Source organism: Carettochelys insculpta, chromosome 17 (genome assembly GCF_033958435.1).
Source record: "Carettochelys insculpta isolate YL-2023 chromosome 17, ASM3395843v1, whole genome shotgun sequence".
In the NCBI taxonomy this organism is placed as follows: domain Eukaryota; kingdom Metazoa; phylum Chordata; order Testudines; family Carettochelyidae; genus Carettochelys; species Carettochelys insculpta.
Genome location: NC_134153.1, coordinates 29,854,194 through 29,868,525, shown reverse-complemented (window position 1 = coordinate 29,868,525; position 14,332 = coordinate 29,854,194). Strand labels below are relative to the sequence as shown.

At 53.4% G+C, this 14,332-nt stretch overlaps 1 protein-coding gene across 3 annotated transcripts in view; it reads right to left on the bottom strand.

Annotated features, from left to right (window-relative positions):
* Window positions 1-453: 453 nt before the first annotated feature.
* Window positions 454-14,332, bottom strand: part of LPIN3 (lipin 3) — a 47,355-nt gene continuing 33,476 nt past the window's right edge. For 2 of the 3 annotated variants that reach the window (XM_075012229.1, XM_075012231.1), the window contains exons 7-20: window positions 13,250-13,736; window positions 11,943-12,042; window positions 10,467-10,648; window positions 9,910-10,003; window positions 8,681-8,750; window positions 7,907-7,999; window positions 7,028-7,074; window positions 6,531-6,651; window positions 4,836-4,984; window positions 4,574-4,660; window positions 2,997-3,149; window positions 1,983-2,097; window positions 1,790-1,893; window positions 454-1,099 (exon numbers count right to left, since the gene is read on the bottom strand). In XM_075012229.1, coding sequence (XP_074868330.1) covers window positions 955-1,099; window positions 1,790-1,893; window positions 1,983-2,097; window positions 2,997-3,149; window positions 4,574-4,660; window positions 4,836-4,984; window positions 6,531-6,651; window positions 7,028-7,074; window positions 7,907-7,999; window positions 8,681-8,750; window positions 9,910-10,003; window positions 10,467-10,648; window positions 11,943-12,042; window positions 13,250-13,736 — 1,947 coding nt within the window. In that variant the 3' untranslated portion in view covers window positions 454-954. The remainder of the gene's footprint in view (window positions 1,100-1,789; window positions 1,894-1,982; window positions 2,098-2,996; window positions 3,150-4,573; window positions 4,661-4,835; window positions 4,985-6,530; window positions 6,652-7,027; window positions 7,075-7,906; window positions 8,000-8,680; window positions 8,751-9,909; window positions 10,004-10,466; window positions 10,649-11,942; window positions 12,043-13,249; window positions 13,737-14,332) is intronic. The other variant, XM_075012230.1, reaches the window with a different exon arrangement.

Here is a 14,332-nt window from a genome sequence, read left to right as displayed (position 1 = left end):
TATACGGACAAGAGCCAATAGAGGATTTAAAACATATGGTCCTTTTGCACTGACTAGATGAGAGCACCTGGAACCACAGGCCTAGAAACTAGAGGTGTGGAGGTGGTACAGCACCCGCCAGCCCTGCCTTTACCCCTTCCATGCCCCCCACTCGCAGAGCCACGGTGCTGGGAGGCAGAGACATAAAAGGGAGAATGTGAACCAGTTTGGGGACCACTGCTTGACGGCTTCATTAGCTGGCTCTCACATCCCACCATCAAATGTGTTTCACCACTACTGCCTAGCACAAGCCACTTCTGCTCTCTGCGAGGGAGACAGGGGCTCAGAACAGAAACCCCTGAGGAGAGAGATGCCCAACTAAGCCCCACTCAAAAAGGTGCAAGAAAGCCCATGCTACAGGAGCGAAAACCTGAGACAGACCCAGGGCTTTAAAGGCACGAAGCACTGCTGCTATTTGTGACCAACCACTTTAATCCTGACACTCATCAGGGAACAACATTATTGAGCAGTTCAACTGCCGCTCAGCTGATCCAAGCTCTGAACTCTTGGTGGTTGTTGGGTAGGATGAGGAAGGGGATCTTCACCTTGCAAGAGCCACATTGTTTTAATAGCTACCTTGAGCCAGGGAGCAGCAGTGAAGCTGGAGGTAGCAGCAGCCACAGTGGAGACCCACCAAGGTGATCAACCCAACTCCCCCCACCACAAAAAACCAACAAGTCACTCTGAACTGCCAGAATGGGGGTTATGGGAAAACACATCCAATTCCTACTGGGTAAACAAGCTTTTCTCTGAGTCAAAACCTGGATTAACCACCTCTCCCCAACCGGAGGGGACGAGTCCAGTGTTTATGAAATGAAACGCCCCAGCAGCAGAATAGGCAGGAGGCAACACTGGCTGCTATGTCAAGGCCTGGCAGGTTGTGCGGCCTTCACCAGAGCTCTGTTCTGCAGTGGCTCAGGCCAGATCTTCCACGTCAATGAGTGGCACTGGGGCCCTCCAGTAGGAGAACTGGCTGTACTCTGGACACAGCAAGGCGACACTACCACCCTGCCCCAGCGGGGGGAAGATTAGCTCCACCAGCTCCGTCAGCTGTTCGTACCTGCAAGGAAAAGGATCAACATGCAAGGATTACAAGGCCCCATTTCTCCTTCCCAGTCCAGGCACTTGAGCAGCCCGAAGGTGCCGATGGCACCTCTGCTTCACAGCCTACAACGCACCACGACTAGGCCCACCAGCTGCTCGTGCCACATACAAGGGCAGGGTCATGCCCAGGCACCCAGCTGTGGCCTGCCTCTCACAACAATGCCAGTGGCCACACGTAGTCTGGTGGGCTCGTTCTGCAGGAGACAGTTGAAGCTGGAGAGGCCCGTGCCCCCAGGGAAAGCCACATACAGGAAGGAAGCAAGTCCCCTTACTTAGGCACCAGCAAGGAAGAGGAGACTTCCTGGCTGAGGCTCAATCCACTTCTAGGTCACTGACTATGGAGCCCAACCTTCTGAAAGGCACTGCCCAGTCCCACACCCCAAGCACCTCCTCTTCTACCCTTGCCTGGTGTAAGAGGAGCTGGCATTAATCCCTGGCTCACCAGGGGTCAGGTAAGGCCCCTGGACCCTCCACAGGATGTTTTTGGTATGAGCCATGTAGGAACCAGAGCATAGCAGCTTCCCCACAGTCCATGCTGGGCCAGAAAGAGGGTCAGCAGCAGCCCTGAGGGCTATGGATGGGCATGAAAGGTGGTGGCAGGGGCTGCTCCCGGTTTAAAGGCAGTACAAGAGGCAGATAGGTTTACGTGGATTTCTGGTTCTTGATGAGCTCCTGAATCAGCTCCCCCTTTGGGTTCACCGTGAATATACGAGACTCTGACACCCCCACTTGCTTATAGGCGTCGACATCCTGCCGGAGAAAGGCCAATCAGACCAGTTAGAGCCATGGAAGCACTGAGCACTGGTACTCCACCCCCCGGGAGGGAGACAGACGCTCACATTGTCTCTGTTCCCAAAGGCGGCATGGAAGGGCTGCTTCATGGGGCCAAACAGGTTCCGGATGTCGGTCAAGCAGGCGATTTTGAACACCTCCGGCTTCTTCTCTATCACTTCCCTGCAACGTGAGAGGTGGTCGTCAGGTCAGAGGTGACAGAGCCAGGCTGGGCCAGGCTGTAGGACAGCAGGACTTCATTGCACTTGTTTGTGCCAGGACCCCCTGGGCACAGAGTCAAGGGGCAGCATCAGCCCATCCTAAAAGGGAAGTCCCAGCCACTCCCTGTGACTAGGGCAGGTGATGAGACACAAAGAAGCCCAACCCCCACTCGCTCTCCTGCTTCCGGAGCAAGGCTGCCATCAGCCAGCCAGAGCTGGGCCCTTTCTGTTACAGGGGACTGGCAGATCTCAGAACCAAGGGGCAGTTCCACTTAGGAGAACACCACCTAATGCCACTGGGGACCAGCCCAGAGGAACCAGGGGGCAGGCGCTTTCTGAAGCCAGGCCCATGCAGCAGAGTTTAACGAGCTACTTGGTCGTCCAGCCAGTGCCGACCACTCCTCTCAGGATGCTAAGAGACGCCCAAGCCCAGGGAACAGGCCCTGCGGAGGACAGAGCCTATTTGTTTAGGGGGAGGGCTACAGCTGCAGAAACCGATTCTGAGGAACCAGCCTCTGGAGATGGGTGAGCAGCAGCATCTAAATCCCATCCCACGTGGTAGCGGGGAGAACACGTGTGCGCGACATTGAAGCGAAGACAGGCTAAACGCCACCAGGGAGGTGTTTGGCTCGGCGGGGGGGGTACGAGGACTTTGAGACCTTTGCCATGCAGCAGAGGGGCTTGCACGGTTCCCAGCCTCTGCCCGCGAAGCCTTTTGCCCAAGTGCTTGCTCTGCTCCCATCACTGGGGAGGCCAGCGCCCCTCAGGCCAAGGAGGAGCCAGCAAATAGAGCAAGGTGGGTGCAAACTCAAGCGTAGCTGCTCTGGAGGGGCAACCCAGAGCCCACCAGGGAAGAGCTACCTGTGGAAGGCTGAGAAGAGGCTGCTGGGGGCCAGCAGGATAGGCCCCTTGGGGAGGGCACAGCCCTGGTCCTTGACCCAGTCCAGGTACCCTTTGGTGATGTGCGCCATGCCAATGGCCCTGGCTGAGCAGTACAGGAACTTGTAGCCATTCCTAGAACAGAGAAGGCAGGAGTGGCAGAGGCTTGACTCTGGGCCAGCTGCAGCATCATTACGTCCCTTGCCACTGCCACAAAGAGGTAGGACCCCCGGGCTGGGGTTGGGAGACTGACTCTTCCAAGGCCTGGCCCCACCATGCAGGTGTGCAAAGCCACCCAGCCCTCCATGCACCAGGGCCGCTGATTACATCTGGCGACGCTGCTGTCCCTGGGCTCAGCTGCCATGGGGCTGGCAGGGCACTGTGCTCCAGGCCCAGAGGAAGGGTGCAAGCCCTGATTAGCAGAGTGCCCACACCCAGCACTGTTTCTCCTGGTGGTACACATTGCACATGCCTCGGTGCAGGTTACTGTTTGTTCTGCCAGTGGAGGGACGAGACTAGAGGTAATACAGACCAGGAGAGTCCCAGGTCCGTCAGTTCCTCTCATTCAGTAGATCGTGTAAAATGGCAAGAGGATCAAAGTGCAAATTCTCCCCTCTATGGTTCAGTTCCTCTCCTACTAATCCCAGCAGCCCTCCATGAGGGCAGTAGGCTGGGGGCTCACCCATGATCCATGGGCAGGGACTGGCTTGCTCTCTGTGTCTTGCTCATTCACCACTAGAGGAAACACTCTGAAGTCAGCCAGGCCCATTGCAGCTTCAAGTATACCCAAGAACAGGCAGGCAGCACCCCTTAGTGGTGGATCCGAGATCACATAAAACAAACTGGAATACCAGACACAGCCCAATGAAACTCACCTCCCCCCGCCCCCAAGGGGCGCAACTGGGGCTGGAATGCAACAAGAGTGCGGGTCTAACTGCCAGGCTGCAAAGGACAACCTTCCAACACATTTAGCTCACTTAACACACATGCACGCACACAGAGTCCAGGTGGTTTTGAATGCAGTTCCTTTGTGGGCCCCAACTCAAGAGGCCTGAAACCAGCTACTGCAAGCACCAACTCCACAAATGCTCCAGGGCTGCAGCACCCATGGAGAGAAAAGTTAGTGGGTGCTGAGCACCCACCGGGAGGCAGAGGAAGACCTTGTCTGCCTTTACCCCCCGTCCCGCCCATGACCATGCCTACAGGTGGCCCTGCTGACCAGCTTCCCCCAGCTATCCCAGAATGTCACAAACAGCCCACTCAAGGTGGCCTGGAAGCTCCAGGAGCAAGGCAGAGGAGCAGAAACAGGCACATTCAGGGATGATATGGGGAAGAGATGGAGCAGGGACAGGGCCTGCCAAGCACCCCCAGCTAGAGGGGAAGTTGGTTTCTATGGCTGCAACTGACCAGTTCGGCTGAACATCAAGTAACTCCAAGCCCTGCCCCTTGCTGGTGCCATCCACATATGGAAAACCAAAGAGGTCATTGGATGACTCTGACCTTCTAGACAGCCTCACACACACCTGACCAAAAAAACCTCTAACTTATTAGATACCTACAGATGGATTTTATGGAAGAGTTTGGCAATGCCCTGATGGGTCCAGTCTTTTCCCAGATGCGGCAAAATGTGGCCCAAAGCATCAGACCTAGGAGGAGAGGAAGGAGTTAAATACAGCAGTTGAAAAAGTTACAAACAAACTGGGAATCGCACCAGACCTCCAGGCATTGGCAGGCTTATGGCACCTCAGAGACAGGCCCATGGCCATGTACATCAGCTTTTAAGGATGCTCTGCCTGCAGACAACAGAAGAGGGGCCCTTACTTGGTGATGGTCCCATCGATATCAGAGATCACCACCTTGTCGTCCCATTTCCATAGGTAGATGGTGGCCTCACAGCGACATGTTCCCTGGTACTGAGTGGTCACACTGAACACCACCTTGTTGGGGCCATCCTGAAGGTTCAGTCTCTTCTACAGCAAGAAGGGAAAAGAGGCCTCGATAGTCACACAATGCCTCTCCCAGTGGAAGTGCCTATGTGAGTATGTGTTTCAACACATTTCAGTGCAAGAGAATGGCACAAAGTTCTACCTGCATGCACGCCCCACGTCAAACCCTTCTGGAATGCAGCTGTTCCCAGGGCACGACTGTAGGGTGAAAATCCCAAGTTCCTGATGCGTATTATGGCTTCTGTTAAGAACCCTCACTTTTATGCTCAAATTTCATAGTCTGGTACAGACCTAACTCACTCATAACATGTGTCATGGTTCACAAATACAGCTAGTGTGAGAAGAAACTTACAAGCAAGGCCTTAGTTTTCTCATCGTCTGGAGAAAGATGATAACCACAGCAACTGGGCTCCAAGGCCAAGTCCAGAGGCTGCAAAACAAACCTGAGCTGCCAGGGATGAGATACCCTCCAACCTTTCAGTATTCTCTACAAGACATTTCCCTAGGTCACTAACCCAAGGCCCCGGATACAAGAACAGTGTGTTACAAATATGTGATGCTCGTTATGTACTCTCACTGTTTTATTTTAACTCCTTCAGATATGGACCCACAGATTATAGCCAATCGAACAAAGGCATCCTTACTCCCATGGATACATAAGCGGGACTAGAATCAATGTATATGTTGTTTAAACAGATGACTAAAGGAAAAAAAGAAAGCAACACACCTCTGTATTGTCTAAAATGCTGCATGTAAGTTACAGGCGGAGCCATTGTGTAACGTTTCATGTTATTGGCTTATTGTGCTCATCTTCTCTTGCTGCCAGCACCTATCCAGGGCCCTAGGACCTCTCACCGCCCACTGATATCCTATATAATCACTTGTAACCTACTGCTTGACAGTGCTTCACTGATCTAGCCTGATAGGCCAGGTGGTACTCCACCAGCGCTGTGCATAATAAACCCTCCTGCTCGATTCTACACGGGGTCCAGACTTTGTTCCTACAATGTCATAGTAGCGTTTTAAGAACGGTATAGTAGTGGTTTAACCGCACCTCTTACGCAGCAGCATAACCATTTCTGCAAGATGACAGTGGTATCCAGCTGAAGCCACAGGGGAATTTCAGACATGAAGATAAAACTACTTGGGTTGGATTTTGCTCAAGACACCTCTATGGGATCTTTCTACCCACCAGCGAGCAGGGCCCTCTTTCTCACCTCTCAGCCCAGAGAGCTCCTGCAGCTCAGAACCCCAGAGAACATGGATTCTGGGGAGGGGGATCCACGGATCGGGTGAGGCTACCAATTGATACGACTTGCCTCCTTCTTGAATGTCTCCCACCCAACCAGGGGCCATACCTGATGCTGACACTAGCAAGCTCCGAGCGGGGAATCATGGGCCTAAACCAAGATGTTAAGGCTCCTGAAGGCCTTAAACATCTTGCCCCCCCGAAGCAGATCGTTTCTTTAGCACACACTGAAGTAGTGGCAGACCTATCCGAAGGGCCCTCTCTTCAGTTTCAGAGAGGAAGTTCTCCCTTCAGCACTGACCACACACACCACACACATACAATCTGATCCGATGAGAGCCGCAGGGATTTCTTGTAGGTGGGAAGAAACTTCTGGATGGTGGCATCAGGTCTCAGCACTGGGGATGTGCCATCGTAGCTGGATGAGGGCTCCATCTTCCTCCTACACAGGAAGGAGGGAGAGAGAAATGACGCAGCTTCACCGCAGCAATACCAGGAGCCCCAGCTCAAGCCATGACATGAGAACTATTCCATGCACCACCGAGAGACCAGGCTTTGGACAGAAGTGTGACAGGGCCCTGGAAGAATGGTCGGCCTTGCGCAGGTAGACTGGCTGGCAATGGGGTGTGGTAGGGTCAGAGGGGATGGGGAGGGGAGGGGAGGGACAGGGTGCTTCACTAGGGTTTCCAGAGCTTCCAGCATTTGGGGTGAGGATGTAATGGCACGCCAGGGGGTAGCCATCAGGAAGAGCAATTTGTCTTTTACTTCCAGCCCAGCCTCCACCACAGACCAAGAACGACCACAAGAGAGCCGCTTACCTCTCTGAGGTGGGACTTGGCTGCAGTTCTCCAGTGCTGGGCTCCTGCTGTGGACATAGGCATTTCTACCATTACTCCTGGAGATCTTCCCATTGAGAGCTCAAAGGCCAAGAGAAAAGGCTGCCTGCTTGGCTGTCAGGGTGGTGCTGGGCACTGACTCACAATGAAACCCACCAGCACCTAGGGTGGCGGGTGGAAGGGGAAGTCTTACCCAACCCCAGCTCCAGCACAAGAGATGAGGAGTCACCCCTGGCACCATGGGGGCCATCTCTCCTCCCCTAAGGAGCCGGTGTCTACCGCGAGTTCAGTCCAGTACTTTGTGGTCTTCGCCTGAAAAGCTCCCCACTTCTGTGCACATTTCCTTTTTCTTTGACCCCCAGGCTCTTACAGGAGTAATTCTAGGCATGTCATCCAGGTTTAGGGTTAAGACTCTTACATGTGGAGTCACAACAGTTAGTTCCACACCAAGAGCTCAGGTACTAGGGCTAGAGCTACGTCACCACTTACTTTGTATAACTTGTGTCTCAACGTAAGCCACCCTCTGAGCAATGGCAGCCTAAGCGCCAGATCAGCAAGAAAGCCAACATAGCTTCTGCCCCTTGCCGAAGAATCCAGCAGATTTACTATGATGAGGGGAGAGCTCTCCTGTCGGCTTCACCAGATGCACCGACACCGCGGCCAGTCCAAGCTAGAAGCGCTATCTTCCAGTAGCACTGGGGGTTGCAGATACTTAGCCGTGGCTTAATCCCCATTTTCAGATGTTACTGTCAACAGTCTCCACCTCAGCTCAGCTGCAAGGCCCTGCTCTGGTTTGGCCTGCAGGCAGGTGAATGCAGAGAGGGGAGGAGGGAGTTACTCAGTCACGGCCACCACACCTACCTCCTCAGCCGTCAAGTCTTTCCTCCGCCAGGAAAACCACCACCTGCCACTCTTTTTGGGCATCTTCTCCTTCACTAGACGGTCAGTGGTGCTCTGTGAAGATGGGAGAATTTGAGGGGCACAAGCCCTGCTGCACAGGCAGTGCCGTCTGTGCCCAAGGGAGCCCTAGCCTGGAGAATGGTCACAGGGCAGACTCACTGGATTACCTCAGGATGGCAACAGCCAAGCCACTGTCCAAGCTCTGAACATGTGCTGAGGGGGAAAAATTCATAGTATTTACCTCATCTTCCTCCCTAACCCCTCGTCAGCCCCACAACCCGTCCCTGAGAAGCAGAGGCCAACTGGAAAGGCCAGAGCAGACTGAATTCCTCCACAGGTCAGGGGTATGTGGCTCAGCCCTGTCCACAGGCTGATGTTACCAACCTGCATCTCGGAGCTTTCCTTGCCCTCTCCACTTTCCCAGCTGCCCTGCTTGGGCACTGACAGCAGCACGTAGGCATGGACCCTTCTACAGCAGAGGGCGGATCAGCACTGTGCGCGATGAGGGACCAGGACCCAGGGCTCTTAGCTCACACCCCTGACTTATCTGCCCTCTCTATGCCTCTGTCCCTCCTTGACCCCCGTCTATAGAGATGGGCATTTACAGCTGCTCACTACACTGAGGTCAAGAGTCTTGGCAGAGCACCTGTGACCCTGGATGAGAAAGTCTAGCAGTGCAGGAAGAGAACTCCCCTCAGGGCAAGGGACTCTGCAGGGCCACAGCCTGTTATTTACCTTGGGGATGTTCTTCTGAAACGCCTGCAAGGAGAGGATCATGGGGGCAGCCACCGCCCAGTTATAGTACCTGAAAGACACAAGAAGCAGCGGAAGGCGATTGCCCAGGAAGTGCTAACGCCTCAGGAGGCTGCCCAGGACAAGCAGATACGGCAAGTTAAGTAGCAGCAGTGCGGCGTAGGGCCCTACAAATCCACCGTTGTGAAAAAACACCTCAGGGACTGAAACGTGGGTTCCCCTGTGAAATCCGATCTCACGTGGGCTTTTACCCAGCACAGCACATCTTTCCCAAAGAGCAGCGTCTCTCAGACTGGGGCCACGGACCCCACAAGGGAGCTGTGAGGGGTCACTGTTACTCTAGGGGCGCGTGATGTTGCCAGCACACTTCAGAGCTGGGCAGCTGACGAGCAGCAGCTCTTTGTGGGGCACCCCGCACCGCAGCAGCAGGGGCCCTCACACCCACTGCTCTCCAACGGCCTGGCCCAGAGACAGCACAGAAGTAGGGTAGCAGCACGATAACCTTGCCGCCGCCCCCCGGTTCCCGTCTGGGTCAGCATCTCTAGCGGCGAGGACGTGACAGATTTAAAATTGTGCACTCTCTAAATCCCAACAACCCTGAACTGGGCCAAAACGGGACCAAGAATTTGGCAGGGCCCTAACTCAGGGCGGGCGGGGAAGGCTGAAGGGGAGACTCGGCTGCACTTTAGGCACCTACACTGGACCGGACTTCGGCAGAGGCCAGCAGAGGTCAGGAGACGTGGCAGCTGTCTGGGAGGGAATGACTTGGGACACAGGGATGAAGCCACGCCAGCTCTCACACACCCCCCAAGTGACCAGGGCATGCTGGCTAAACTGCAGGAGGCCAGCAGAGCACTTGCTTGCGAAGGGGACACCAACAGCCATTTACAAGCTAGGAGGTTAGAGAAAGAACAGAGCAAGTCCTGGAAACGGCTGAAGTTTATATTTGGTGCAAGGGCACCAAAGAGCCACATTCCAGGTCTTATTGGTTGTGGAGAGCTCCTCCCCCCACCCCCAACCATTTTAAACCTCTCAACTACCAGGCCACAGTTGTGTCTATGTCCCACAGGACAGCCAGCAAGTGCCACAACATCCCAGCCTAGACAATACAACGCAAACAGCAGCCACTGACATCCTGGGTGTTCAGAGGGTGATTTCTTTGGCTTCAGGGGAAGGTAGGAGAAGCTGAGCCAGAAGCGGCGATGACTCACTTTTTGTGGATCTTTATCACCAGGTTTGGGTCATCGAGGACTTCTGGATTCTCAGCAAACTGCTGGTAGGAGATGATGTTCTCCATGAACTTCTCTAGCAGGAACAAGAGGATGGGAAGAGGTGAAACGCCAGCCCACCAGTTCCTGAGCGATCCCACTCTAGAAAGTTAAGCTTATGTGAATCAGAGAGGGACACTAGCAGCTCTCCAATGGCTGTCACGATGACTCATAGGAGGCAGCCTGGGAATCCTCAGACATTTGTGCATTGCTCTGCACCTTCTCTCCCTAGTCCCTTGAATGGGTCCTACAGACAGCTCCCCCACCAGCCACTTCCACAGTGCTGCAGCAGCTCCGCTCCCTCTCTGTACTGCACCTCTGCTTAGGCACCTTTCCTCCCAATGAGAGCAGGATGGGATTGAGGAGCAGGGGTTGGTTGTTGCAGAGCCAGCTGCTGTCCCAGTGCAATAAGCTCTGCCCAGAGGAGGAGGAGGAAGAGGACACCCCAGTGGCATGGTCTGAAGATTAATAGTAGGTTCTTCCTTCTCTCCGAGACCTACTGTGCAAGATTTCTCTGCTGCCTCCAAGACCACCACAGAGGGACAGCGTGATGGGGAGCATCAGGTCCTGAGTGGAGTCGGATAAGTTATCGGTGCTTCCATCAGCTGCAGGGCCAGTCAGCAGCTGGGTGGGGTCGGAACTGCTGGGATCAGGTACGGGCTTAGAATCTGGTTCCCCATCACTGTCAATAACAGAAGCAACAATGACAATTCTGTGTGGGTCACCAAGTCAGATACATCCCCACCACCAGCCTGAGGAAGCTGAACTAATCCAATCCCAAGGCACATTTCTGAACCAAAAAACCACGAGACCAAGTTTCATTGGAGTGCAGGTTTTGCTCCTATGAATAGGCAACAGGAGATCCTTCCGATGGCCTCAGGCCTTGAACACCTTCTGCTGATGCTCTCTACCAGCCTGCCCAGGAGAACGGGTCACCGTGGATGAACTCAAAAGTGAACAGGAGCTACTGCTGGGAGAAATCCCAAGCAGCCCTCTCAGGAAGTGACTTGTACTTGCAGACATATGCCTTAAGCCCAATACAAGACTGGCCACAATGGGTCAGACCAAAGGTCCATCTAGCCTAGTATCCTGTCGTCTGACAGAGCCCAGTGCCAGGTGTCCATAAGAAGAGCAGGCAATCAAGTGATACAGCCCCTGTTGCCCATTCCCAGCTTCAGACAATCAGAGGCAAGGGATATCATTCCTACCCAACCTGGCTAATAGATATTGATGGACCTGTACTCCATGTATTTATCTAGATCAGCGTTCAAAAAAGAACTATACTACGCCTTCACAACATCCTCTGGCAAGGAGTTCCAGAGGTTCACTGTGCGTTGTGTGAACAAATACTGCCTTTTGTTTGTTTTAAAGCTGTTACCTATTAATTTCATTCAGTGACCCCTAACTCTTGTGTTATGGGAACCAGTAAATAACTTTTCCTTATTTACTTTCTCAACACCAGTCAGGTTTTTATACCCTCTAATCAGATCTCCCCTTACTCATCTTTTTCTAAGAGGAAAAGTCCCAGTCTTATTAATCTCTCAACATATGGCAGCTGTTCCATACCCCTAAGGCATTTTATTGACCCCTTTTCTGAATTCTTTTCCCCCAGTGCCAAGATAATTTTCAGATAAGGTGACTGTGTCTGCACGCAGTAGTCAAGATGTGGGCATACCACAGATTCATAGAGCAGCAATACACCTGTCTTAAAATAGCACATCCTTAAGAGTTAAAGGCAAAGCCCAGAAAAGAGGGAGATGGGCTAGTGACCAGTCTCCACTGGAGAAGTGTTGTGATACAAGTGCAGTGGGGACACCACCTGATCTTCTGCCATGAAGTAGAAGCTAGGCTGTGCCACTCAGAGACCATTAAACGCTCTCCAGTGCCATCTGCACTGCAGGATGGAATGGTGCTCAGCATGGCTCAGCCTTGAGCGCCCAGATCCTGCTCTGAAGCCAGCCTAACACAGGCCATACCTTCTGGGGAAATAAAGGGCTGCCTGTTCCTCATCCAGATTAGTGAGGTCATCCAAGTAAACGTCGCTGGGACCCAGGTGAGGACTTCTTTTTGTGGAGCCTCGACACACAAGAGAAATACAGTGAGACCAGCATTTCCCCCAAGACCTCAGACTCCTACAGAAGCGCCTAGACAGTTCTCCCATGAGGACATAAAGCTTCCCTTTGAAGCAGATACTTCAGCTAGACCAACATTGTGCAGCAGACCCCGAAGGGCACCCAGTTGTGCTAGTGCAGGAGAACATAGAAGTGAGGCCAGCTACAAAGCAAGAGAGGTGGGGTGGGGTCGAGACACACAAAGAGGAGAGCAGCGCTTTCCAAGTTCAGTCACAAAGAAAATGTCAAACAGCTCCCCCGGCTATTAATTAGCATGGCTGTGTTCCCTGTAAACTGCACACTTGGGCAACCATGCAGGAGGGATTCAAATGCTGCCCAACTGATTAGCAAAGTGCCCATAACCTTCCACAGTGGGCAGCCTGAGCTTCCACTGGTAGTGCACATCCACACCTGCCTTGGTGCATATAAAAATTTATTCTGCACGTGGCTGAAAAAAAAAAAAGTCAGAACATTGCTCTGTAGTGTTTGCAACAATATGAGCGTCTGTTAGTGTATTTAACATTTTGATCTTTCTGCCTCGCTATGCTAGTGGAAAGCCAAGTAGCTCCATTAATCTCAGTCCATAGTGCTCTGGATTTACCCCACAGAAAGAGCAAGGTGTGGCTGAGAGTCATTTAAATGCTAGAAGCCCAATATCTTTAAATACCGGAAAGGACAGAGTAAGGCATGCCCCGGAGCAGGGATTTAAGTGCAAAGAGAAGACAGCTGCTGGGACTTGCACTAAGTGAGGTGCGAAGGCCAGGCCTACTTTGGCATGTCTGAGGGACAAGGGAGGCTTTGAGATGCAAACAGGAAGGGAAGGGACTGGTATTTGGGATGCAGGATGGGGTTCCTGACTAAAAGGGGGAAATTGGAGGTGCATATTGTCTGGGATTTCCAGAGCAGACGGGGAGGAGTTGACTTAGAGTGCTTGCCATTGGGGAGCCGGAAAGCATGCTCACCTTCCTGCTAAGGCCATCTGGCACATGGTGCACCACTGGGCGGGGAAGCTGCCAACTCAGCACACAAAGGCTCCCCGCACCACATGCTCAGAAGATACACCTGGGGTTGGGCTGGCAAGAAGCCATGGATCACAGAGACACAGCTCTAAACCAGGTGGCCTAACCCCCTTTCCAGAACTATACCAGTCTCCAGTCCAACCTGCTGCTCACCCTGTCTACCTGCGCTCTCCAGTTTGGTTTCTGGGTGATCAGTGGATTCCAGGCTCTCCGAGCTAGCCTGCTTTGGGACAGAGGCTGCCTGTGTGCAGACAGGCTTCAGCTCGAGGACTTGCTGCTTTTTCACCATGTTCTCTCCTCCTTCCTCTTCCGCAGCCCTTCCCACTGGCAGTTCCTGTGCTGCCTGTTCTCTTAGCCGGGGCGGGAAGGTCTCTGGCACACTCCCCACCGCAGCTCCGGACTCTGCCAAGGGGAGGTCTTTTGGCACAGGGGGGCTGTTCCCATTTTGGAAGAAGGGTGTTGGCCTAATAATAGGCCTGGAGGAGGAAGAGGATGGATCCCAGGAGTCTGCTGTTCTCAAGTCGCCTTTCAAACCTGCTGCGATGGCTTGGAAGTGGGTCGTTTGGCTCACCGGGATGCTCGTTATCGTGGTGACGGTCATAGCAGACTTGACTGGTTCAGCTCGCTCCGATATACTCACCTTAAGAAGGGGAAAGAAGAGAGGCTTGGGTGTGTGGAGGGGCGGGGGCGAGACAAAAGGCCACCCTCCAAAAGGCAGAAACCCTCTTCCAACTGGCCTCCTTCCCTTCTCCTGTGTGGGTTTCTAAGCTGGAAGCGTGCCTCATGCAGGAGAGTGTCAATACCTAGCGGATGGAGGCTGCCCCAGTGCTCTAACCCACCACTCCTGCTCCACCAGGATTCTGGCACTTGGAAAAGCAAAGGAAAGTTGCTGCATCAGCTGTACACTTAGCTATACTGGTGCAAGCACTGTCAACCCAGTAGTGCCTGTGTGCACACCCATGGGCGAGGTGGAGCACTGTAAGGTACATAGATCAGACCTTATACCACCACTCGGCTGATGGCTCCATGGCACGTTTACAGATAATCAAAGACAGATAGACCTCAGTCTCACTGGTTATAAGACCAAGGGCCCCCCTCCGGCTACAGTCGAGAACATTAAAGGTTGCAAAGTTAAGTGCTCAAAGATGCCAGAAGTAAGGTTGCCTGCAAACATTCCTCCCTCTCCATGGGCTTGATGGACCACCCATCTGTACACAGAAGTGTAAATACCCTCCA